At 40.8% G+C, this 27,388-nt stretch overlaps 1 protein-coding gene and 1 pseudogene across 4 annotated transcripts in view; one reads left to right on the top strand and one right to left on the bottom strand.

Annotated features, from left to right (window-relative positions):
- The window catches only part of wdr60 (WD repeat domain 60), a 270,009-nt gene that overhangs the window by 158,078 nt on the left and 84,543 nt on the right, over positions 1–27,388 (bottom strand). For 3 of the 4 annotated variants that reach the window (XM_087140251.1, XM_087140254.1, XM_087140252.1), the window contains 3 exons: positions 14,332–14,558; positions 11,848–11,892; positions 1,785–1,896 (listed from right to left, as the gene is read on the bottom strand). In XM_087140251.1, the coding sequence (XP_086996377.1) occupies positions 1,785–1,896; positions 11,848–11,892; positions 14,332–14,558 (384 nt within the window). The remainder of the gene's footprint in view (positions 1–1,784; positions 1,897–11,847; positions 11,893–14,331; positions 14,559–27,388) is intronic. The other variant, XM_087140253.1, reaches the window with a different exon arrangement.
- LOC147798416 (uncharacterized) lies at positions 19,124–20,187 on the top strand (annotated as a pseudogene).

Below are 27,388 nucleotides of genomic sequence, written 5' to 3'. Positions count from 1 at the left end.
GATTCCTGCCAGACAATGACCAACACAAAGCAGAGGGGGGGTTCTCTCCGTCTCATACCTTGCTGCATATGGACTCTCTGAGGTATTTTTGAATACCAGTGACCATATGCTGCCAGGGAACCCGTTTTAGGTACCTTGGGTTTGTAATCACAGCTGGGGTACCTGAAATCGGACAAAAGAGCTGGGCCTTGTAACAAAAGACCGTACTTGGAACAAAAGGCCCGCTGCTGGGAATTGCCATCATTTTTGAGCTTGCATTTTTTGGAGGTAAACTGTCATTGTTTTGAAACAGTATATCACTGTTTTTGGTATAGCATGCCCACAGATTAGCACCACAGACAAAAAGGTTACAGGTCCCCATCAATGAGCGACACAGTAGCGCTGCACACTAATCCAGCCACGTTTGAAAAGATGCCACTGGCATTCATTGGGAACAAAGAAAATTACGCAACACCTCACAATTCTGGGCTCTCTTTACAGGGCGGCAAGCCTGGCTGAAATACTCGGACATCAATAGAGGTTGCATGTCAGATAACAGTAGACACCAGACTGTTGAGAATGATAACCCCTGAGTTGGGAGCCACAAACCCCAAATTCATGATTTATGGGTTTATCTCTATGATTGGTCCAGATTATGGCACCTCTTATTGTAAATTTGTATAACCCACGGGATCACAAAATATTGATGAGCTCGCACTTGGTTGGCTCCATGTTGAAACCCCAAATTCATGATTTATGGGTTTATCTCTATGATTGGTCCAGATTATGGCACCTCTTATTGTAAATTTGTATAACCCACAGGATCGCAAAATATTGCTGAGCTCGCACTTGGTTGGCTCCATGTTGAAACCCCAAATTCATGATTTATGTGTTTATCTCTATGATTGGTCCAGATTATGGCACCTCTTATTGTAAATTTGTATAACCCACAGGATCGCAAAATATTGCTGAGCTCGCACTTGGTTGGCTCCATGTTGAAACCCCAAATTCATGATTTATGGGTTTATCTCTATGATTGGTCCAGATTATGGCACCTCTTAGTGTAAATTTGTATAACCCACGGGATCACAAAATATTGCTGAGCTCGCACTTGGTTGGCTCCATGTTGAAACCCCAAATTCATGATTTATGGGTTTATCTCTATGATTGGTCCAGATTATGGCACCTCTTATTGTAAATTTGTATAACCCACGGGATCACAAAATATTGCTGAGCTCGCACTTGGTTGGCTCCATGTTGAAGTAGTTGAAGAAATTGAGTGCTTTATAAGATGGTTAAAATTAGGAGATTTTCCTTCCTGTGTGCCTGTACCCCAGATGAGGATAGACACTATTTTGACTTTTAAGAAACTTCAGTATTACATACTACTTGTAGAATGTTAGCCATTTTCCTTCAAGAATACACGCATCAATCTGATTTAATTTCAGAATTTCCTCCTCACTCGTCTGTCTTTGTTTCTTTCTTCTTCCTTTGTAGCTACTGTTCTGAGAGAATAAATACACACATTGTAGTAGCTACTGTTCTGACTGAATAAATACACACTGTAGGCAGTGGGGGAAGAAAAATTGCCATCACATACATTATGCACACATTCATATTGTTTACACTAAGCAACACTAAACTGCTTACATATATTTACAGATGCAGATATAAAAGCAGTCGTAAAAAAGCTGTAGAAAAATGAAACTTTTCCTTAACGGTTTGTGCAAAAACATAGATGCTCCCAGCAAACTTCAATCGCACAAAAGTTAGTGCTCTATTATTATTGAAAGAGTAGTAATTACCAATAAATGTGGAGATTCCTTCACTAGGATGTTGAATCCAGTTATCTTTCATCTTGATGGGCTCTGTTTGGACATCTCGGTCAAAAACATCATCATGACACTGAACAAATGCCTAAAAATACACAAAAGGTAAGAACATTATTTTTTGTTTCACTTTCACATAATCATGCTCAATGATGTCATCATGACATCTAAAAACTATCCACACAAGGATATTCACCTTGATCTCAAAAAGTCTGGCTAAGCACAGTTTTTTATTTGGTAAGGCCACTCCAAATCAATTAGTCATTTTACAGATTTTAGCAATGTAAATTATTGAAAGGTGAAAAAAAAGAAGTAAAGACAGCTTTTTATTTTCATGTTCTCCTCCTGGCGACAAATATCTCAGGACATTGACCCCTCCACAAAATGTTCAACTAACACCTTTCTTCAGTCCATATTTCAGAGAAATCATGAAACTCCTGAAGTGCTACGACACTGGGAACAATTCCATAAAACTAATGCCTGACTGGCTTGCCACCATTATCACAATGTGAGCTAGGCCTATGGCTATGTCTACTGTTAGCACATCTCAGCATATTTCAATGGAGCAAAAACCTAGACTTAGCTCTGGATGTGAGTGCAGCCACAGTTTTCTCTACCTTTCCATTACTAAAATATTCTCCCTTGTGCCTTAATATTGGATATTTTCAGTGCAGCTCATCATGTGCAACACTGGGAACAGCACACATGAGCGTTGATTTGGCAACTCCACAGGACTGGGGCCCAAACTCATGGCACTGCTACGCAAATGTTTTATGCTGACAGAGGCTCTATGTATTTCATAGATACTGTATGTAAGCAGTAAACACAGCAAAAGGCATGCTGACCTTCGAGGACAAATTTGATAAAACTGTGCGACGAAACATTGAAAATCTGTATGCATGACCATGCAGTTTTGTATTAAGCACAGCAACTGTGAAATGTTAGCTGTGAAATGTGCTTACTGCTTACTAAATTTTTGTGTTATTGTTAGAAAAAAAAGCTAAACAGTTTAAAGCAGTGCCATGGAAACTGGGCCTTGGGTGGGGTTGGGTATGATGTAATTATGTATATAATGTATATATGGGTACAAGCATGTGACAGAATAGAGTGCGATCAGCACATTGTTAAAATTCCTTTGTACATGTAAACATACAGTACATGATTGCGAGTCTAGAAATGTCAGAGGCAGGCCCCTGAGAATATTTGTCTGTTACTTCAAGAAAATAGCCATGTGGACAAGTGATTGCTTGCCGTCACCCTTGATGAATACATTGGATCGGTAACAGAGGTGATGGGGGTAGGAGAACAGTTGGTTACAATCCAAGCAAGTGGAAGCGACATGACATCCGAATGGAAGGAACTGTCATAATAGTTTTGAGCACACCTATGTGTTTGATCAATGGGTTTAGATGGAAATTCATCACAATCAAGACAAACTCTGGCCCCGCGGACAAGGGATCAACTTCTATTGCAACAGTTGCTAGGCCTTCCATCACTGGCCACAGCACTTTCAAAGTAATGATGGCAGCAAGTGGCACATTATCATCAGTACTTCAGTTCACTGGCAGTGTTACTGCAACGTAATAGTTCTTGAATACTGAAGTTGCGACAAACCACACTTGCAGCTGGTTTTCACTTATGAGTCTGCCAAAGTTTTTCTAGAGATCCGATTTAGTGCGGTTCTTGCATGTGCAGCGGTTCGTCCAACTCCAAAGTTAATTCGGACTGCACGCCACCGGTACTGTGTGCTGTCTATCACGGCGAGTTGCCACCTTGTGCAATGCTTGGAGTGTTGCATCGAAACAATGCAGCGTGTCTGCATAATGCAAGGTCGATGGGAATGCAGCGCGCCCATTCACTGATACCCCAATTGCAGATCTGCTCTTTCAGCTGGCAAAGTTTCATTGCATGAGGGCAGCATTCCAAAAATCTCCAAAAGTCACCTGCAGGCGACTTTTGGAGATTTGAATTTTCCGACATACTTTTATTGATTTCTAATCAACAAGGACATTTCAGACAAAATGATTTCACAGGGTGATTACTACTATTACCACTGTTATACCAGTTATCCTTTCTGATAAAAATCCAACATTTTTTTTCTGGGGAATGACCAAAGTATGGCTCTACCTTTAATATCATGCGACATAATCATCTTATGACATCATCATCACGAGGTCAATTTCGTCTACAACACTTCCCTCTCTAAATTCCTGCCAAGATTGAACCCAATTGGACATGCAGTTCAGGAGATATACATGTAGTACTTTAAAGGATGCACCTTTAATGTTACGTGACTCGTCTGCTGGTGACATTGTCATCACGAGATCAATCTGCATTAATGAACTTTTCCTTCCTGATTATCTGTAAGATCTCAACCCAATCAGACACGTACAACACATTATGTTATGCAGAAAGAGCACAGTTAGAGATGATAAACGTTTGTCCATTTTGGCGTTCCGTACAATGCCATCTGCTCTCACCACCAAGTGTTTGGAAATTTGCCAACTCCTAAGTATATGCCCCACGCATTGTGTGCTGTCTATGCTACGGGCATGTATTGCGCGTTCATGACACAGCAGCCAAAGGACAACACATGAATAGGATTTTCAGGATTTGTGTTGTTGGGGCTTCATCTGTGTGAAACAGCGCACCAGTCATGCACCTCATGAAGTTGACTTCCGTGTGTTAGCTATCATCTAATGGACAATTCATGCTTAAATCTGTTATGGTTGATTTTTTACCTAATTTTGAAGAATAAAAGGACTTTTATCATAACTTCTGGTCTGAAAACGTCATCGGCTCCAAATTTTGCATGTGTTAACTGCATATGGTTTAGTAAAGATCATTGTCATCATGTACATCAATTTTCAGATGATTTGGAAAAACTTTGCCACAGACATCTATTCAAAAATTCATTTTTTAGAATTTTCAACCTGCTGCTAGAGGGGTCCACCAATTACATAACGTCATCGGTAGATGTTTTGAAGAATACTATATTCCCACTCACTAACACCATTGAAAGGAAGTTGATACATGTACCTATCACGACTTTTAAACAATAAGCCCACTTCCGGTTTCGACCAGAAGGAAGGGTCATGTGATTTGACCCACACAAGATGAATTGACAACCAAATTTTACTCTGGCACTTGCTGCAAACAGAGTGTTGCGGGAGGCCATGGTTGATTTTATATGGATTTTAACAACATTAACGTAATATTTAAATATTCAGAATTTAATAATTAATCACTTGATGATGTCATCATAACACTATTATTTGAGTATTATCTTTGCTTTGAGGTTTTTCCTTGGTGTAACTTTGAAGTTTGATGAAGGTCCAAAGTTGCAAAGCAGTAAAGTCGTGTACAGAAAAAAAACATGCACAAAGTGAATGGGTTTTGTGCAGAAGACAAAGGAAAATGAGAGCTTATCTGTCTTTTTGTCAACAGAACAGAGGGCTTTTTTGCATTTGTAATGGGATGAATTTTGTGCCCCCATTTTTTTTGAAATTCTACCTCCCCCAGAGTTAGGTCATGCAGTTTCTTAGAAAAGTGTGGGTTGCTTGGCAGCACGTGTGGGCAGGTTGGTAGCAGAACTTGCAAGCAACCACACGAGTCCTTGAGGAGGAGCAGATAAATTCAGTGGCCAGTGACCCTCCTCTCCACTTGGCTATTGGACTCAACAGAGACTGTTCTGTTGTCTCTGTAATCTTTCCTTGCATTGAACCTGCCACAATTACATATTCGTCCCTATCCTGCTCTAGGCAAAGACACCACTAGCACTGAGGCACTAGGGTAACATCAGTGAGCCTATCGAGCTGTATGTACTGCTGGACAGGGAGTGACTTGAAGCGGAGTCGCATGCATTGTGTTCCCCACACCTGATTTACTCAAGCCGGGGAAGGAGAGACTGTGCACCGAGTCCTACACACCATCTGCACATAGCCAACGGCCCTCAGAGTTCATCCAAGCCCCCTTGAACTGCAAGTCCTTCAACTGCAGGCTCCCCAGCTTAGTGCCAAGTGAAGCCAGGACAAGTCATCCCCAACTTCAACACAACTTCGAGCTAGGCCCTTTATTTATTTTTATTGTTAATTAATAATTATCTTCTGTGAACAGACTCCCTGGGTTTTTCTTGTTGTTTTTAAATATATGTATCTTTTAGGATATTTGTATTTTTGTACAGCGTGTGAAAACTTTTGCTAGCTTAACCGGAAACGCACTAATCTGCACTGGTTGGCTGACAATAAAAAATGGCATAAACTAGTAAACAAATAAATAATGTAAGCAGGTGCCATAATTTTCATATTATACCCGCTACACATTCTTTTGTACATTTGAACAACTACAGCATCATCACATCAAGTCATTTTTTGTATATAAACGCCTCTTTTTCAAGTTATCTGCCACGGTTCAACCAGATAGAACATGTACTTCAGGAGATACAGGGCCTAAAGAGTGCACCTTTAATGTCACAAGATTTGTCTCCTCATGATGGCAAAACCTACGGGAAAAAATGAAACATTCAAAAATCAACATAAATAAGGTGATGATGTCATTGTGACGTCATAAATTAGGCAATGATTTTGCATCATGACGTCATGTTTCTAGGACCGTCTGTGCATAAGGGCTCTTTATTGATACAAGTTTTATGATGATCCAAAGTTGCAAAAGCACTAACGTCAAAACAAACAGGCTTTTAAGCAGAAGAAGAAAACGAAGAAAAAAAAGAAGAAAAAGAATGCCTTTTTCGCAAAATTGCAAAAAAAGCCAAAAACAAGAAGGGCAGTACTGAAGTTTTTGCAGAATTGCAAAAAAGCCCCCCAAAAAACAAGAGAATGACTCTTTTGCAAAATTGTGAAAAAGCCCCTCAAAAGGACCAAAAACAGTGCCTTTTTTGCAACGTTGCAAACAAGCCCCCCCAAAAAAAGAACAGAAGTAATGCCTTTTTTCACAGAATTGCGAAAAGCCAAAAGAAAAAAGGATGCCTTTTTTGCAAAATTTAAAAAAAAAATCAAAGCAAAATTAATGCTTTTTTGCAGAACTGCTAAAAAAGCTAAAAATCTTGACAAAAAGAAAGCCTTTTTCTTAAATGTGTGAAAGAGCCAAAAACCTGGACCAAAAATGCCCTTTTTTCCATATTTGAAAAAAAACAAAAGAAATAGAGTTCATCTCCACTGGGCTTGGATGCCTGTCGGCCTTTGCCATTCCTGACCACAGGAGGAGTTTTGTTGAACTTTTTGTGTCAAATCTTTTTCCGATGTCCGCTCCAATACTGTTAGGCCCACACAGGGTGTTGGTGACATCCACCTGCTCCGAGACTCCGTCTCGATTTTTCACATTTTCATCCTTGATCTTACAATGACCGTATATGATTGTGTATGTCCGTGTGCATGTATGTTCTTTTATCTCACACCAGGCTGAGAGCATGGCTAATACAAACCCCCAAGCATAATAGAACCCACCACCCAAGCCAGAGATTAAATTCCTTGTGGATGCTTCCTTGTGGGAGAGGTCTTAAATAAGCAACGAGTAGTAGTCCTATGTGTGCAGGCCTTCGGTGGCCCAACATGGTTTCACAAGTTGTGTTGGGCAGCCCAGCAGATCTATCAAAGGCATAAACACATTTTCCATGTTTCACTATATTATGAGATGACCCTGTTTAACCCTAACAGTCCTCAGTCCTCCAACAGGTGAAGGATTGAGGAGTGTTAGGGTTAAGGACTAGTTATGTAAAGATGATTCATGCTATGTGAGGATAATTCATGTGATGTATAAAATACACAAAAAGTGAAGGACCCGGTCAGGATTACCCCGACAGTGCTCCTCTAATTCCAGATGGATGGATTTAGGGAAACGGCAGGAAAAGTTCAGGGGGAATTAAGGTCTCTGGCAGAACGCCTTTATTTTGGAGGGCATATTTGTCTTTTGCCGCTAACGCAATAACACAGAATGTAGACCTACAGGGCTAGGGTTCGCAGCCTTTACAGGCTCAGTGAAGGAACATTTTAACCTTTCTGCTTGCATTAGAATAGTGCATTTGCGTAGGTAGAGTAGCTAGGTCAGCCAGCATCATAGTGTGCGTTCCTCAGGTATTTTTTTGCATTGAAGTCATTGTTTGGTCTATGGCACGTGCTTTTCTGAGTCACAATCACGATAGGAGGTTGTATAATCCTTTGGTTTGTCCCTTGCTTTGACAAATGATTGGGGAACATATAGGACAAAAGTTGTTACGTTGTTTAATTGATTTGTGCTATGCATATGTCCTTGCAATCTTATCTGGGCTTCCTGAACAACTGTATAGCTTGTGCTTAAACTTAAATGCGCATGCATCATTAATCAAATTCCACAGTTTGCTAAGGCCATTCAGACATCGGTGACATTGTTGCAAGCAGGGTTTAATTGCCATACATGCCATTTTATGATAATCAGTTTGGGGCCCGTTGGAGTGGGAAGACTTTCATGTAGACCTTTGGGAAAGCCTATCAGTACAATACTTTTATGAAGATGGTCACCGGTTTGTTACACTTGGAAAATCTTTCGAAAACACTGACACACATGTGGTGTTTTATGGTGTCACGACTGAACAATAATAATGGTGGATATACGAGAAATGGGATTACTAAATGGATAGACAGGCCCCTAGGTTTAATACTTGACAATGCAATAAATGCAAGGGCATTTTCAAGAGATAACTGGCCCTGCGTTGGTAGTAGACAGCCTTTAAGTGCTTAAGGGTGTAATGCACAGTGGTTCTTAGCGTGAGCTGACACTACGAAATACAAAGGATTGGACCAGCTTTAGTCACAAATGCTCTGGTCAAGATGCCATTTTAGTATAGTTTGACCAAGAACCTATGATAATGGGGGTATCATAAGGCACAAATAGCTAACAGTGAGCAGTTATTTGGCGACTAAATGAGGTCAGGAGAAATTTAGAAGACAGTAAAGCAAGTTGAAATAGTATGACTCGATAGCAAATTGTGGGCAATAGGCCTACAAGACCAGACCAGCCCCCCGTTATTCAAAGAGGGATGACTCAAGGTAGGGTGTGCAATTTGCAACGCAGACCCAATTCACAAAGTTTCAGTTTTAACCTCGCAGTTACAAGGAGCTTTGCAAGTGATGGCCTCAAGAAACCTGTTTTTTGGCAACATCACAGCTGTAAATATTTTCGTACTATACCTGGTAAAGTGATGACAGATCACAAACGCATATATTCGGAAATAAAATATGATCATGAAAATAATGGAAAATGTTGGAAATAAGATTAAGAAAGAAATGGAAAATACCGAAACACTTTCTTTTTCACTCACTTAGGATGGGTTCTGTGTATAAAAAAATAACGGGAAAAGTTGACATCGCAATGATTGAGTCCTTATGGAATGTGTACAAGGAGTACAAGGGACCAGTCGACCAGGCACAGTGCAATGAAAGGCAATCAGGGCCCCAATGATCATGGCCGGGGATGATGATTGACCTATATCATAGCCAACCATTTCAGCTTTATGCCTTTGAAACAGTTTTAACAACCCTCCCTCCCCAAAAGAGGGAGTCTTAAAACAGTAACAAATACAGTAGAAATGGAAAATAAAATTTATATATTTCAGTGTGTATAATTATATTAAAGGGTGAGGGGCCCTCTGGCTATGAAAGTAATCAAAGATTGGCTCAGCAAACAGGCAGGAGCAGGTGAGGGGTGAACGAGCCCCCATTAGCCCAAGAGGGGGAGCAAACAAAGTTTAGCTCCACAAAAAAACCAGGAGCATGAGGAAAAGGGGAATAAGCCCCTTGGATATAATAAAGAAAGGCAAAGATGAGCTTGCCAAAGGAAAGGCTGGAGCAGGGAAAAGTCAAGGGAAACTGGCAAAACTGGGAAATGCCCTTTAATTTGTTGGCTTCTCTTCCAAACCTCTGAATCCATCACTTTAAAGGTACTAGTTGAAAGGGGAGTAAGCCCATGGCTGTCATAAAGCAAAGCAGAGAGGGACCATATGGAAACGTTAGGGCCATTTCTGGCCTGCTTCATCTCCATCCGAACGCGCCCGCGCACGGTGTGTGTGGGCGATACCACATACCGCGTGGGGGTTTCATAATGGTGCAGTAAAAAACGAGTAAACCAGCAAACCCGAGGAAAATTGCATGCCAGTATATTCAAAAACCATAACATTAATTTTGCGAGATTTGAATAATAATGAAAAGAAACCTGAAAAAATAGGACAATAGATAACTGAACGTAATTTAGTCAAGTATTTATTCTTTAAATCCTTTCAGGTTTGACTGAACTGCATACATATTGACAACAGTTGAAGTGTTTGATTAAATGTTTTTGGAATTTGAATAATAAAACTATAAACAATAATAATTCAAGGAAAAGTTTAAACCTGGTTTCTTTCCTATATTTCTAAAACAAAAGGTGTACATTGTTGCTGAACATGAATGTTCATTGTACATTGAAAAAGGCATGCATATTTTGGGTATTCAATCTGAAACCCAGCAAAGAGTTAACATTTTAAATGCTGAAATTGATTTCACTTCATTTCATTTCTCCGTATGGTTGCACTTTGTGTACATGACTTTTAACATCTACCATGCTTGTATGTGGACTGGAAGTTTACCGTAAGCGAAATTCCCTAGCAACTTGTCCAAACCTATTGTATTCAATATTCGCCAATGCTCGGGTCCTGTGAAATCTCTATATGTAAGTTTGCCAGACTTATCCACGATGAAGTGCCATTCCCTTCACAAAGTTGAGTGCAAAAACAAAATCTCTATGGAGAGAGATTTTTTTAAGTAACCTTGAAAATGTTTTCAGTTCTCATCTTTTGAACATCCAAAAACATGCTGTGTCTCTCTTGATGTATGCAAAGTCTCCATTTTCATTGTTGATTCTAATCCACCAATCACTGCCAAGAAGCTTGTCCAGATGCACTGGTTGATACTTTACACATGCTGATGTGTTGTTAATTCTGACACCATTATGTTTGATGAACTCAAATGTCTCCTTCTGAATTGGGAGGTGTATACTAACTCGGCTGTCAGTTTTCCTGGCTGTGTTCAGCTTTTCTTGAATTTCAGTTTTTAGTGTTGTCTTGAATAGGTCTCTGGAATCACTCGAAAGTGTTTCTGGATGACGATGGATGATGTCAGTATGGTCTCTCCATTCATCATATTTTGTAGAGCATCCAATATAATGGATCAATACTTCTTGTCTCCCATTAGATGATCTCTGGTCTAGAACCTCCACATCATAGAGTGTGCTGGCAGATGCCCGTTTCTTGAGCGGGGTTGCTGTATGCTTATCAGACGGGCAGCCACCACTTACAATGGCCAAGTAGTCTGGCCACTTTGTTAGTCTCATCCGTGGAATGGAAATAAAAGGACAGGCTTAGTTTTGTTGTACTTAGTTAGCCACTTAGTACTTTAATAAAGGCTATAACCCAAGGATGGAGGGCAGGCAACATCGTTTATTCTTTTTCCTTCATATCTTGTCTTCCAATTTGTGTCTCCCATCTTCAAATCACGAGATAAACATGAATTTGGACTGTGCGTCATAGACATGGTTTACAGTGAGAAAGCAGCGGCCTATGCTTCAATAAATTTGACACTTATTTTTCTTGTAGTAACCGTTAGCTTTGATTATTGTTTTTAGACAAGCCAAAAATTAAGCGATGAACAATGCATACTAAAAAAACAGAACACTTATAACAAATGTAGGCCTATCCCTGTTAAAATACAGATTATGCTGCCCCATCAAATTTCATTTTAGGTTCAGCCTACATGTGCATGTTCTTACGTTAGACGTGGCCTACCTGTTTGTGTGTACGTAAGCGGGGCCTACCCATGTGCAAAATGGTAACGCCTAACTAGCTTAGTAAAAAAAAAAGTCTCAGGGCAACATTATCGCTGTTTTCATTTTACATTTTATACCACAAGTTGCTCTCACATGTACATAGCTTTTATACTGTCATATTCTAGAGGTTTCCCTTGTTCTTATCAGGTACTTTATGAAACACAATTCTTAATATTCGTATTGAACTTACGTTGTAAATCTGCCCTCTGTCGCTTTGCTTCTCCATGTGCGATTGCTGTGTAGGTATAGCAAAACACGCGTAAAAGAAGACGCTTTCGCGTCAATGAAACAAGCATGATTATTTGGCGAGGAAAGTCCGGTCGTAAATGTTGTCCAATCACAACAATTGTACCATCATTAAACAGATCTATTTCTGACATGCAGTTCAGTGTTTGAATCATAAAATTCGACCAAGTGGTGGCGCTGTTACGTTGTTTCTAATGCGGAGTGGCAAAGGAAAATCTGTTTCACTCAATAGAAAAAAAGGCGTAGGAGGGTTTCTAAAGCATGAAAGTCCGGTTCTCTGTCATAAAATATTATTCTTGAATTTACACAGTAATGAAGTCTATGAATTACTTTGGTTAAATCCATTTGAACCAAAGAAATCCATCACACAGAACTGCAGTTAACTTGATTAAAAAATCAATGGGCTCCTCCTGTTCTTAATGGCATCAGTAGCATTTTGTCCCTAACGTTTCGATATATTGCTAAATGAAAGAGCGAATTATAGAAAAGTCAGAAAAAAACCCGGCAAAACTGGAAATGCCCTTTTAAATGTTGCCTTCTGTACCAAATCTCTGAAATTACTTTGAAGGTACATGATGAGGACAGGCAAACAATGGCAAAATTAGATATTATCACAAAAATGAGGGGAAGCAACAACATCTTAGCATCATATCGATCAATTACTTTTGAGGGTCAATCTTAGTAAGGCTTATTTGCTGCCTACTGGCCTTAGCGCCATTTAGGGCGCATACACACAAACTATGTGAGCAGTTCAAGCATTTATGACTTGGCTAAGAGGGTTACGCCCGCGTTATAAAGGAGCAAATGGAAGGACAGTTGAGGGGATCTAAAAGTTGGAGCAAAGAATCTTTCTATCCATACCTCAGACTAAAGACTCTGGAGCTCGAACAAAGCAATGATGCAAATAAATTTGCATCGCTGCGAGCGTGAGGGCACAAGAGGCCATCAGTTTAAAATCTGGTTGCTGTAAAGAGTGGACTGCAAAAAGTTGGAGCATAGGTCAACAAGGTAGGAGTTGGTTGTAGAGAAATGCACAAAGCCATGGGAGGAACATATTTTTTTAAAATTCCACCCACCCCAAAGGGATAGGGTTGCTTGCTCTACACTCGAATCTTTCTGCCTGTACCTCAGACAAAAAGACTCTGGAGCCTGAACAAAGTGGTGATGCAAATAGTTTACTACGTGAACTCTCAGTGGGTTCATTACACCCTCCCTCTAGGCAGTGGGCAAATGAACAAGAACTATCTATCAATCCTGTCATGCAGGGGTATCAAAAGTAAATTAAAAAAAACCCAGAAAATTAAATAAAAATGTCTCTCCATGACACAATTTGTGTTGGAAAGACTACTTACATGGATGGGGGCTTTAGTTGATGAGCCTTCACATTCTTGCAGGTACACACAGGCCTACATGTGCATACAGTCTAGTTACTATTAGCTTTGTCGTCATCCATGGCGATTGAAAGTCTTTAAAAATCCCTGGATCAATGCTTTCACATGTAGTTTCTTTTTTTAAATTTCACATGCACATTAAACATGTTGTCCTATGACAGTAAAGTTTATTATTCAAAACACATCACAAGGTATTTGATTAATCAAAACTGAGAGATCTTTTTGATCAACCACGCTGTTCTCAATTTATTTCAGACAAACTGAAATACAACCAGTGACAACTGAGGAATCGGATTTTTGCTTCTCTTTTTGTGTGGTTGGAATGATTGTGAGAACACTAAAACTGATCGATGATTGTCGTGGATGTCGAACAGAACGCAGATTTATGGAATTATTTTATAGTTTGAACACACATTGGTTAGATAAATTTTCACACAATACTTGTACATATTTTATATAAAGGACAAAAAGCACGAAGAGAGCACAAGGCTAGCACAAGTATCGTTCATATCTTCTCATCCGCCAATAAAAATCTTTGGAAAATAAAGTCCAGTGCAGACACGGAAGACCCGCTGAGTTTTCATTCCAAGCTGTAGGGCTGTGATATGTGCTGGAGGGCAATACAAGAAGCACTCCCTACAAGCTATTCCAAAACCACAAACTCGACACTAGCGACAGCAAAACAAAACCTTTTAACAAGTGGGTTGATGGCTGCATCCTGAAGTATCACGTTACGTCTTATCTCCTCACCAAAAGAGACAAAACAAGCACGATGCTAGACTGGGTAACTGAAACCACTAAGTCTGCAGTCACTGTTGTGGATACAAATGTCTGTTGTCTTAAGAGGGTCCTGGGAACATTCTGAACAAATTAGCCAGAATACTGCAGTGCTGAAATTCAATACCAAATTAGCTAGTATTCCGGTATTCATGGATTGTTAGTCGGTATTGTTTGGTACTAAAAAACTGAGGTATTCGGTAATACCGAAATATTGCCTAAGCCTACTGTGCATATTCGTGAATATATAAAGCACTTACTTGTTTTGAGTTTGACCGTCCATAACTCTTGATGTACAACTCGTACACCTTTACAGGAGGCATTTCAAACAGAGAGAATGCAGACACATCAAGTTCAATCAGATTCATCAGCTCTCGACCACGTTGCACTGCCCTCTGTGAAGCTTTACTATAAATTTGTCTTTGTTTTGCTGCAGAGAAGTTGATAAATGTCTGCCGAAGTCTTCTTGATGCTGGTTTGTTTGATACTGTGTTTTTGTGACAAAAATAAATATGTGTAATTAATTTGAAATCACCGATTTAGGTAATGTCATGCTATAGTTAATGGTATATATTATTTTTCATGAATATAAAAAAAAATAGAATATTTCAAGTATCGACAGTTGTGGGGCTAACTCTTAAGCGCAATTTGGTCAAGCATTCAACTTGGGAATAGAAAATGCATACTACAGAGGTACTGTTTGCAAAACAAGAATAACTTTATCATAGTACAATATACACAAGCATACAGGAAGGACACAGAAAAAGTTGCAACTCTGGAACTTCAAAGTGTTCAATGATCATCACTGTTTAGTCAGAAATAATAGAAAACATTCAAAAAAATATCCAACTACTGCCTGCATCTTAGCAGCACAAGACGGGCCAGTAATATCCTAGCAATGCTTATTGTTTTGCTTAATATGACCAGGAAACAGAGACAGGAAAATCACTGATATTAGACCTACTCTTGCCGTCGTAAATAAACTTTTAAAATTTTGATAGACTGTTCCATTATCCATGCAACATTTGTAATTTTATTTGATTTGTAATTCTCCTGCCTCCAATACATCAGTTTTCAAAGGCGTAGTATGAATTTAGCTAAGACTGGCCAACAAAATGTTGACCACTACTGGAAAACTGAGTTCATAAGGAACCAAATATGCTATTTATCACAGAGAATGATCATGAAATCTTGTAAAATACGCTTTTGTACAAATGCCACAATAAAAATGATTCAAACAAAACACAAAATGCTGTACACAATGTGGTTATTTATTCCAAAAATAACTCCAGAAGAAAGAGTTCATTGAGGGCAATAACTGCACATGTAAATTTAGGGTGCATGACAACACAAGGAACTGTGCAAGCATTAGATCTGATGTTGCTGTGAGATCTTAACAAGCACCAACAAATGCTGAATATTCAATTTCCTATACCTCAGTACACAGAGTTTTAAGGATGCAGATCACCAGCAAAAAATTGTGGTGCTGATCATAGGGGTGCACTGCCAAATTCAAGGGAAAGTCTTCGCCAGTCCAAGGTGTTCAAAAAGTACCCCTACACTTTATTTGAAAAATAGAAAACTTTAAGGCACAAGAAATTGTGGGATTGTGGAAGAATAGCCCAGAATGAACTCCCTAGATTCAAGGGCTCCCATCCCAGGGCAAAGCATAGAAAAATCCTTCTGAACAATTGTCCCAAGAGCCTGAAAAGGTGGAGGGATGTCATTTGAAAAATGGCCGCTGACAGACTTGGGAACGTTCACTTTTTGGGGGTGAGTTCTTTTGGAGGGTGAGTTTGTTTTTGGTGGATAATCAGAAATTTTAGCGGTTAACCTACTAACAATTGAAAATCAATTGAAAGCTGAATGACCCCAGAACACTTTGTTTTTTGTTTGAGAGGCCTGAGGGACTTTGGTTGCCAGCACCGGGGCTGAAAATGTGGTAGAATTTTACATTGTCTTCAATGGGCTTCAATTAGTTCAGTGCACCCTGTATTTCACAATGGCGGGTACGATGTAAGCCATGTTTGCCACAATTTCTTTTGTGTGAATTGGGACCACCTGTTCCTGGAGCCCCCTGCAACTAATAATGCACGGAAAACCTGTAAGAGGAAAGGGGCATGCAAGGGGCATGACACCTATCCGCCGTGCATGTTGGAGAACACTTAAAGTAACTGATGTAAGTTGCTCCCAGGACTAATCCAGAAAAGGGTAAGCCCTATCCCTAGCACTTTCAACCCTAGATGACCGTAACCCTGATGCTTTCAACCCCTAGGGTGATGTAACCCTAACATTTTCAAACTTAAAAGTTGGCAGATTGTGTTCACTTTACACATTCATTGCACAGTAACTGTGTTCTGAGTAGACATATCGGACATTTTCATTTTTTTTGCATTTGGATTTGTCGTTTTGCCCGGGATTCAATTGTCGTGGATTGTACAGGGTCTATGCAGTAAAGCAAGCACTGTATCTCTCCCCTCAACATTGTGCCCTACGTTTCTGATATCCTTTTGACTTAGCATGCTTTCTGTGATATTTTTGCTTTTTGTCCATTTCAGCGAGAGCATGTGCTGCTGGGGTGCCAATGCTTATTGGACATCCAGCCGCTTTGCGTTTCTTTATGATGGAGTTTGCGTACCTGTTATTAATGAGGTGTACTGAGCTGTGATCTCTGGCTGTAGCATTCCTTGAAAAGGTGAGATTACCTTTAGGATTGGTCATTCCAAAAGCATGATTTATGGCTTCACTCTTTTGGGTACTCATACTGTACCTTGTTTTTTTGTAAAGCCTCATACCCGATTCGTTTTTCACAAGTTTTTTTAGAAGGAACTTGACAGCATTGGAAAACTTAAGCTTTCCCCTTATATAGCGTGGCATGTAAGGGAATTTATAATTGCCTTTACAAATTTGTGAACCTTTTTGGCACAGACTGTGATTCCCTGCACAGTATTTTGGGATGGCGTTTGAAGCCTTAGCTGCAAACTTGTTCAATTTCTCAACATTTCCGTTACATTTTTCGAGGATTGCACTGGCTTCAGCTTGTGCACGATGACTTACATCATCACCAAAATGATTTTCAGTTGTTGTCTTTGTCTCTCAGTTCTATATGCACATTGGGGGAACATAGTTGTACTGAAATTGGCCTTACCGACAGCAGAACATAAAGACCTATTCAAATGAGGACAGACCATTGCTCCACAGGGTCCGTGTCAGTTCTGCTCCTCATGTGGGATTTCAAACCAGCTGCCAAATGCCCGTCTGCATCAGTGATCACACTGCTCACTAACAAGGGCTCCTCACTTTGTAGCATTTTTGCAGCACATCTCAGTTCCCCTTCCTTCTCGTCTCCCATGTTAAATTCAGGACGGCGTGTAAGCTGTGCATCCAAAGTGTCCGGGCCACTTTGTTTTCTGCCCTTTTGCTCGCTGCATATGTCATCTCTAGCAAAGTTTGCTTTCGTGATGATACATGAACACGTACTTCGAGGGGGTGACATTTTCACAGACTGTGTCTCTGGTTTGTGTTGCTGGCACAAAGAGAGTTTGTTTCCGGACATTTCTCAGTGGGTTGTTATGCAGGCTATACATCTCAACAACAACTGGACTCTCCCTCTCAAATCCCTGTAGTTCGTGGATGTCTTTCACAGTTCCCCTCTTTGCAGCTATGTCTCGCAGGTTCTCCTGAGTTGTAATTTCACCGCATTTGTGTGCAATCTTTTGCAGTCCCCTACCTGAAGGAACAGTCGTGTCTATAGCTGCCAGGAGCCTTCTTGCACCTGCTGCTGTGATGTCAGTATTTTTGTAGTGCATCACTTCTGAAACAGCCAAGCCTCTGCATTCTTCTGCCTCTGGCATGAGTTCTGGTTGGCTGTCACACCCAGGATGCAGTCTTTGGTAGTCAAGTCCAGCATGTGCACCCAGCTGCAGCGCTGAGCGTAAACTCACAAAGTAATATCCTCCTGATTGATTTGTTCCATCCTTGGACTAGAGCTGGTCGAGTGGAGTAATTTCTGCAGTTTTCGGTCGGAGCAACATGACATCTCTACTCTTGGCCTCTGCTATTGGTAGCGCCTGGCAGAAAAACCCTCTTTCATCTCTGCAAACAGCTAGCTCAAGCTGCTCAAATGTTGGTCGAACATACCGAGACTTTTTTCTCAGTTGAATCCTCATTGGCACCCGTGTAAAGTTTTGGGTGTCAATTCATGCTTCTGTTTGAATCAAGTTCTTTTCTTCTGAAAAACTCCCCGTCTAACTCGACCCATAGTGTCAGAGACAATATTAACCTCTGGCTCAGTGGTTATCTTCGGGTTACTTAAAAAAAATTTTGTCTTGAGATGACTGATATCATGCTTTTATTAATTTTGGTCAATAGTATTAGGGTGTTTTGTTTAAATTGGTTTCCAAGTGGCCAAGAGTGAACTGAGTTTCTAACTGAAGGTCACCAGACATGTCACAAGTGTGCCTGTGTGTGTCTCCTTATAAGTATGCCATTTGGATAGGCTGTTGTTCCCCTGGGGGCAATAGCCTGATTGTTTCTGTGTTGCCAGGGTCGCATTTCAATGAGGGATTCCTGCCCATTAATTGTTTTAAATATGTGCAATTCTGATCAGCTTGCAACTTTGTGATGAACAATCTGAATGATTTACCATCAAAACCTTTATCTGATTCTGAACTTAGATCTAACTGTCCCGATGCTATGTATAGGAACGTGTGTATTGAGATGGAAAGGGGACTCACCAATCTTGTGTTCTTCATGAACCAGGTAGAACTCAGCCAAAATCTCACTGAATACTTCCACAGGATACGACTTAAAGACTTTTTCTTTGACTCTGCTCCGTGCGACCGGAAGCCTCTCAATGTCCAAAGCACCTTGGTACACCCAAAGAATCGTATACCAGCCCTTGAGACCTAAGCACAGGTTGTCCATTGACAAGTGAATAACCCTGATCATTTTCGTCATACTCCTCAAGATAATCTCTCCAGGGATGAGGGTTCAGCACTCAACTCCCTGCGCTCTCACACTGACATCATCATCAATCTGGCAGATAAAGGTTCAGCTGTGGTAATTATGGACCGACATCAACACATTGCTGAAGCCCATCACCACCTTAACAATCATACTAACTATATCCCCCTTGATTCTGACCCAATAGGAACATTCTCATAACAGATTCAGCAGGTACTGGATGATATGCGTTCATGTGACCAATTATCCAAGAAAGTTCATAAGTTTCTGTCCCCTATTGATTGTAGAACTGCTAGGTTTTACCTACTCCCCAAGATCCACAAGGAAAGTAATCCAGGGAGGCCAATCGTTTCCAGTAATGGATCGCCCACTGAACACATATCACTGTTCACTGACACTTTTCTCAAACCCCTCGTTCTACAGATTGCGACATATATCCACGACAGGTCAGACTTCCTACGTAGGCTGGAAAACATCAAGAACCAGATTCCCAGCACAGCCATCATTGGGACCTTGATGTTTCTTCTCTCTATTCTAACATTCCCCCTGAAGGAGATATTCATGTCTTCTACATGAAGAGCGGACACACACCTCTCCCAATCAGTGATGTCAGGACGCTTATGAGACTTGTACTAACAGAGAACAATTTCTTTTTCATGGGCAAACGCTATCTACAGGCACTGGAACATGGCACAGCTATGGGCACCCGCATGGCTCCCTCCTTTGCTTGCCTCTTCATAGGTAACTTCGAAGAGCGCATGCTTACTTCAGCACCATGCCACCCTTGGATCTGGTAGAGATACATTGATAATGTATTTTTCATCTGGACCAGTGACAGTAGCAGTCTAGACATCTTCATTAACCATGTCAATTGTTTCCACAGTACAATTATATTGACTTCAGAACATTCCCTCCATTAGGCCAACCTTCCTGATGTCTGCATCTGGAAGGAGAACAACCTTGTGACTACTGACCTGTATTCCAAGCCCACAGATTACTCATCCAGCTGTCACCCTAGACATTGCAAGATTGGTTTTGCATACAGCGAAGCATTCAGGCCGAGACACATTTGTTCTAATGATTCAGATTTCTCCCGTCATACACAGGAACTGAAGAGGCATTTGATTGCAAGGGGGCACAGCTATCACTAAGTTCAACGCTCTATCAATAGGGCCCGCTCTGTCTCTAGAAGTCTTGCACTCAAGGAGAAGACCCCCTGCGGAGAAACAACCACCTCGCATACTCACCTTCTTCCCCTCCGCAAAATAATCAACGATAATTATCATATCCTCCACTAGGCCTGTGCTGGGTACCCGGGTACCCGCCCGTCGATTTCAAAACCCGGTTCTATTTTTCCGGGCCGGGTACCCGTAAAAAAGTAAAGTAAATAAATTAGGAACAAACATTCATGCATAAAATGTCTGTGAAATTTCTTACTGAAGAACAGACTTCAAGAAAAACCACCGTGCCGATGAAAACCCGGTCCCACGGTCATACATGAAACTTGAATTCGGAGATCGACAGCTAATTTTGTTACCCACTCCGCCTATTGTACCGCAAGTCGTTTTCCTAGTTCCGGAATTTCCTAGTTCACAAGAGCGAAAAAACCACTAAAATTCACGGGCGACAGGTCACTCGCTACGTGTGATTTTAAATATTTCTTTAAATTGAATAGTCATATAAACCTTTGCATCTGATGTCTGCTTAATCAAAATGACTTTTTTAGAGTTTCCGTTTTTGTAATTTACCGAAAACTGCAAGCTTTTCCCCTACTCTCGGATCACGCGGCGTTACCACGCAAAGTCGTTGCGAACTCAACTACCAGCGCAGCAGAAATGTACGTGACGTAATGGGTTCGTCAACTGTGCGGCGCGGGGAGGGTAACGTTGATAGCTCACTGTACAGTTGAAAAGTCGAGTCAAACCTTACGTAATTTCTACCTTTTTAATTCATTGGAATTCTTAATTTTCATCTAATTTTCTCAAAATTAAAAGATTCTCTATTAGAAAAGCAACTTTTTACAATGGTTTTGGCTGAAAATGGATTTTTCGTATGGTTACTTTTTATTTGTGAAGACGTTTTTGTCTCGATCCTAAACCGATCCAGAGCTAGGAAAGGTGTCATCGTCACTTTCGTCGATCGATCCTGTGAGTCCAAATATAAAAGCTTAGATTTTGAAAAAAAAAATTGAAGTATATCCAAAACACAAAGTTGACTTCTGACCATATTTCAATCGAATTTGAGGATTTTTAGCTGCAGTCGTAGTGAATAATTTTCGCGATCCGGAACTCGGAAAATGACTGTACCAAACCTATATGAACAAGAGACCGAAGGAGTTTTGTCTTATGAGGGGGTAGCGCTGTTGATGTACACTTGCATGACTGTATTTGTAACCATCAAACCCTGTCGGCTTAAATGACTTGTGTGCTGAATAAGTAGTGCTTACTCTTTGAATTAAGAGTATTTTTGTCAAATAAAACAATATGAATGAAAATTACTTTATGTCGGGATTGACGACGAAGCGACAGCGGACTGTGTTATATTCCAGCGGTACTGGGACTCCACACGGCGTGCGGTAAGTAGCGATCACGCACAAATTGTGCGGTTGATCGGCCTCTTTTTATAATCAAAGCACTACATGTGCGCTACAAACCCAAAGAGTCAGAGAACCAGTTTAGTTAAGTTTTATACCAAGAAATATTCCGTTTCAAAATTATTTTTAAATTAAAGCAACTTGAATTTCCTCAGTGATTCAGCGGAACTGTGGATGAGGAATTGACCAAAAGAGCAGGAATGACGTTTTTTGTATGAACATGCACTAAAGCATTTCAAATCTAAGTATTTTTTCACTCGGAAAAAAAGGAAATGTTGACATGTGCAAGTCATAATACAGTCGGCCAATCAAATGTCACTTGTCGAAGTACTTATACATTAAAATCTCGACAACTGATCCTCAGGGTAATGGAGTTATCCTGAAAAAATATTTATTAAACTAAACCACTTCATCGTGGTACGTACCTTCGTGTGGCAAAACTTTCGTATCGTTAGTCATTTAACAACGTGAAGCGCTGCTATTTTTTCACTTGGGCTTCCCTTTGTGTGGTCACATGACCTTTCTTTTTACGGTCACATGGCCGCTGTAGTGTCAGCGATTGGACTGCCTGAAGGGCACTACAATTGGGCCCGCGTTGCAATCAGGTGGGTTGTAGCTCTATGGTTTCAGCGTCTTGAAAGCCAGGATTACACAGTTGCAGCTACGTTGATTTATAATTATGCAACGTGTTGGTCCTTGTCAGAAAAGAAATGAACTTGGGATGACTCGTAACCCTATATAGACTTCCGATACTTTTTACGCCGTTTGAAGCATTTTGGTGGCGTTTTTTTTTTAATTTGACTCTTCAAAATGTAATGGATGTAATGGTGTGGGCATTGTTCGAGTTACGGTGGTATTTTTACGGTGTTGTACATAGCACTGATCTGGTCCGCACGTGACACGACCAGCGCTCACCATTTGTGCACGCCACATGCGTTCCGCGTGTACGTGGTCAAGCAGCATCCGGGACATTTCCTTTGAGCGTTTGCAGGTGCGTGTATCATGTAGGTGGTTTGCAGCTCTGTTCTCTTTTCTAACGTTCCCCGTGAAGATTTGTTTTTCTGTTTCATACACCCACGAAAAATTTGCAAACTGAAGGTAACAATTTCGTTTGATAAAAAGGTAGGAGAGATTAACTCCGACGTTTAGAACAATGTTTTGCTTGCTTCCTATGTACCAAAAAGAACCGTGTTTCGGGTACATGATCCACCGGGTCGCGTGCAATGCCATTTGTTACTAGGCGATCTCTTTTCCGGGTACCCGGGTACCCGATGTTATTAAAAAACGGGTACCCGGTTCTAAAAATACCCGCAAATGCACACCCCTATCCTCCACACCTCAGACCACCTAGCCAGTGGCATCCCCGACACCCCCATTTGTAGCCTACAGGCGTCCCTGCAACCTAGGGGACCTTATCGCTCAGGCAGAGGTGCCCCCTTTGGATACCCTTTCCCCCTCCCAGCAAGGCATGTTCAAGTGTGACTCCAACAGATGTGTTATTTGCCAGAACCATGTCCTGGAATCAGATACATTCTCTGGACACTCTTCCGGTACCACCCACAGAACTTAAGGCACTATTATTTGTAGCTCTTTTAATGTCACATATCTCGTCTCTTGCAAGGTGTGCAGTGTTATGTTGGAGAGAATAAAAACACTCCCAAGAAGCATTTCTATGGCCACAGATGTACGGTCAACACCAAATGACTAGAAGCCCCTGTAGGCCACCACTTCAACCTTCCTAACTATTTTATGTCTGACATGATCTCACAGGGCATAGATTTACTTGGGTTCTATAAAGATGCTGTTCGCTTCAACAGGAAGAAGCTTTGGATCAAACGCCTCCACACCATACAACCCCATTGCCTGAACATGCAAGAGGGAAACTACTAATTAATACTCTTTTTTCCCTCTCTTCTATCTGCAGATAATTACCCACTCCCACTTGGAGTCCAGTCCATCCACTGTATTTTTCTTTGATCTTTTCCCACCTTACATTCCTTTTTGTTCAACAATACCTTTCATGCAGTCCCCTTTATCCTTTGCCCCTTTTACCCAGCCTGCAGCTTTCTTGACCGTTCTTGACCTTTCCTCTTGCATTCAACCATGCTTGGTTGATTCTCTGTTGCTTGTTTGCCCTGTCCACTTGTCATTTTGCCTTTGAGAAAGATTCTGCTAGTATTAAAATGTCAGGCCCTCCATATTTTGAGAGCTATATATTTAATTTAACTGTCAACAAGATAGGCCTGTGCCGGGTACCCGGATACCCGCCCGTCGATTTCAAAACCCGGTTCCCTTTTTCCGGGCCGGGTACCCGTAAAAAAGTATATAAATTAGGAACAAACATTCATGCATAAAATGCCTGTGAAATTTCTTACTGAAGGACAGACTTCATGGAAAACCACCGTGCCGATGAAAACCCGGTCCCGCGGTCATACATGAAACTTGAATTCGGAGCTAACTTTGTTACCCACTCCGCCCATTGTACCGCAAGTCATTTTCCTAGTTCCTGAATTTCCTAGTTCACAAGAGTGAAAAAACACTAAAATTCACGGGCGATAGGTCACTTGCTACGTGTGATTTTAAATATTTCTTTAAATTGAATAATCATATAAACCTTTGCATCTAATGTCTGCTTAATCAAAATGACTTTTTTAGAGTTTCCGTTTTTGTTAATTTACCGAAAACTGCAAGCTTTTCCAACACTCTCGGATCGCACGGCGTTACCACGCAAAGTCGTTGCGAACTCAACTATACGGGCGCAGCAGAAATGTATGTGATGTAATGGGTTCGTCAACTGTGCGGCGCGGGGAGGGTAACGTTGATAGCTCACTGTACAGTTGAAAAGTCGAGTCAAACCTTATGCAATTTCTACCTTTTTAATTCATTGGAATTCTTATTTTTCATCTTATTTTCTCAAAATTAAAAAATTCTCTATTAGAAAAGCAATTTTTTACAATGGTTTTGGCTGAAAATGGATTTTTTGTATGGTTACTTTTATTTGTGAAGACGTTTTTGTCTCGATCCTAAACCGATCCAGAGCTAGGAAAGGTGTCATCGTCACTTTCGTCAATCGATCCTGTGAGTCCAAATATGAAAGCTTCGGTTTTGAAAAAAAAATTGAAGTACATCCAAAACACAAAGTTGACTTCTGACCATATTTCACTCGAATTTGAGGATTTTTTAGCTGCAGTCTTACTGAATAATTTTCGCGATCCGGAACTAGGAAAATGACTGTACCAAACCTATATGAACAGGAGACCGAAGGAGTTTTGTCTTATGAGGGGGAAGCGCTGTTGATGTACACTTGCATGACTGTATTTGTAACTATCAAACCCTGTCGGCTTAAATGACTTTTGTGCGGAATAAGTAGTGCTTACTGTTTGAATAAAGAGTATTTTTGTCAAATAAAACAATATGAAAGAAAATTACTTTATGTCGGGATTGACGACGAAGCGAGAGCGGACTGTGTAATATTCCAGCGGTACTGGGACTCCACACGGCGTGCGGTAAGTAGGGATCACGCACAAATTGCGCGGTTGATCGGCCTCTTTTTATAATCAAAGCACTCAATGTGCGCTACAAACCCAAAGGGTCAGAGAACCAGTTTAGTTAAATTTTATACCTAGAAATATTCCATTCAAAATTATTTTTAAATTAAAGCAACTTGAATTTCCTCAGTGATTCAGTGGAACTGTGGATGAGGAATCGACCAAAATAGCAGGAATGATGCTTTCTGTATGTACTAAAGCATTTCAAATCCAAGTATTTTTTCATTCGAAAAAACAGGAAATGTAAACAGGTGCAAGTCATAATACAGTCGGCCAATCAAATGTCACTTGGCGAAGTACTTATACATTAAAATCTCGACAACTGAACCTCAGGGGAATGGAGTTATCCTGAAAAAGTATTTGTTAAACTAAACCACTTCATCGTGGTACGTACCTTCGTGTGGCAAAACTTTCGTATCGCTTAGTCATTTAACAACGTGAAGCGCTGCTATTTTTTTCACTTGGGCTTCCCTATGTATGGTCACATGGCCTTTCTTTTTACGATCACATGGCCACTGTAGTGTCACCAATGGGCTGCCTGAAGGGGACTACAATTGGGCCCGCGTTGCAATCAGGTTAGTTTCAGCGTCTTGAAAGCCAGGATTACACAGTTGCAGCTACGTTGATATGCAACGTGCTGGTCCTCGTCAGAAAAGAAATAAACTTGCGATGACTCCTAACCCTTTATAGACTTCCGATACTTTCAATGCCGTTTGAAGCATTTTGATAGTGGTTTTTTGAATCAGAAACTTCAAAATAAGTGGATGTAATGGTGTGGGCATCGTTCGAGTTACGGTGGTATTTTTGTACATAAAACTTTAAGCCTTTTAACCCGTGACGTGTCGGGTCCGCACGTGACACAACCAGCGCTCACCATTTGTGCACTCCACGTGCGTTCCGCGTGTGCGTGGTCATGCAGCATCCTGGACATTTCCTTTGAGCGTTTGCAGGTGCGTATGTCATGTAGGTGGTTTGCAGCTCTGTTCTCTTTTCTGACGTTCCCCGAGAAGATTTGTTTTTCTGTTTCATACACCCACAAAAAATTTGCAAACTGAAGGTAACAGTTTCGTTTGATAAAAAGGTAGGAGAGATTAACTCCGACGTTTAGAACAATGTTCTGCTTGCTTCCTATGTACCAAATAGAACCGTGTTTCGGGCACATGATCCACCGGGTCCCGCACAATGCCATTTGTTATAAGGCAATCTCTTTAAAAATACCCGCGGAGGCACACCCCTACAACAAGATATAGGTGGGCCTAGCCTAATGATTTTGCAAAATGGACCCCACTGACTCGTATATTTGTAATTGTGCATATAAAAACAATTAAAGTTAGCCCTAGGTCTGGATCTATGCTAGGCCTAGAATCTTTCAAGCCAAGGCCTAGCTTAAGCCTATTTATTCATCAAAGTAACAAATTCAAACATTATCACACATAATTGAAGAGGACTTCACAAACAATGGAGGATAGGCTACATGTATGACAGAGATGTGTGATATGTTTGTTATAATGCATTATTTCACCATGTTCACATTTAGCCACAAATTTAATACTCATGGGTCCAATTTCACAGAACAGCTCAACCATAGGCCTATTGTACGATTTGACTGCGAGCAGGCCCATGGGCATGTCGGCACTTACATGTACCAGTAAGCCTACATGTACATGTACACATACATGACAGGCCTAGACAGTCTCATGCTGTATGTAGGGCCCACCGAAGTACTTGTATATGCCCAGTGCTGGACTTTCACATGTGCGTAGCCCCAACCAGTTAAACTGATTTAACAGGCACACAGGAAGTTTGCATATTCACTGACTGTTTGGCTGGGATGAACATAGTGGACTCCTGGTTTCAGAGGAGACTAGATTTCTAAAAGAAAATTTGCCTCATGTGATGAACAAATTGTTCTCCATTGATGAATAATCCCTGATATGCTGAAGCTGATCAATGAAAACTTCCTTTCACAGTAAATGCTTGTGAAGTCATACAATGCACTGGTGGATTAGCAGGAGGATCGGCATTGTGGCTTGGCTTTATTGTAAGGATAACTGGCCAGACTGATCAGTCCAATCTATAGACCTCTGTCATGGGGCAGCCATCTTGTTTCTCTACCATTCGAACCAATGGCCATTTTCCAATACCGGACTTCAACTCCATCTCAGGCTTCAACTTTGTTTTTTTACTACCTGACTTTGAAGTTGTAAGTGC

The sequence above is a fragment of the Acanthaster planci genome, linkage group LG08 (assembly GCF_054643075.1).
Source record: "Acanthaster planci isolate LZ-2023a linkage group LG08, COTS_SCS, whole genome shotgun sequence".
NCBI classification, from domain to species: domain Eukaryota; kingdom Metazoa; phylum Echinodermata; class Asteroidea; order Valvatida; family Acanthasteridae; genus Acanthaster; species Acanthaster planci.
Note: the sequence above shows the minus strand (reverse complement) of the source record. Positions and strands in the feature narration are given on the sequence as shown.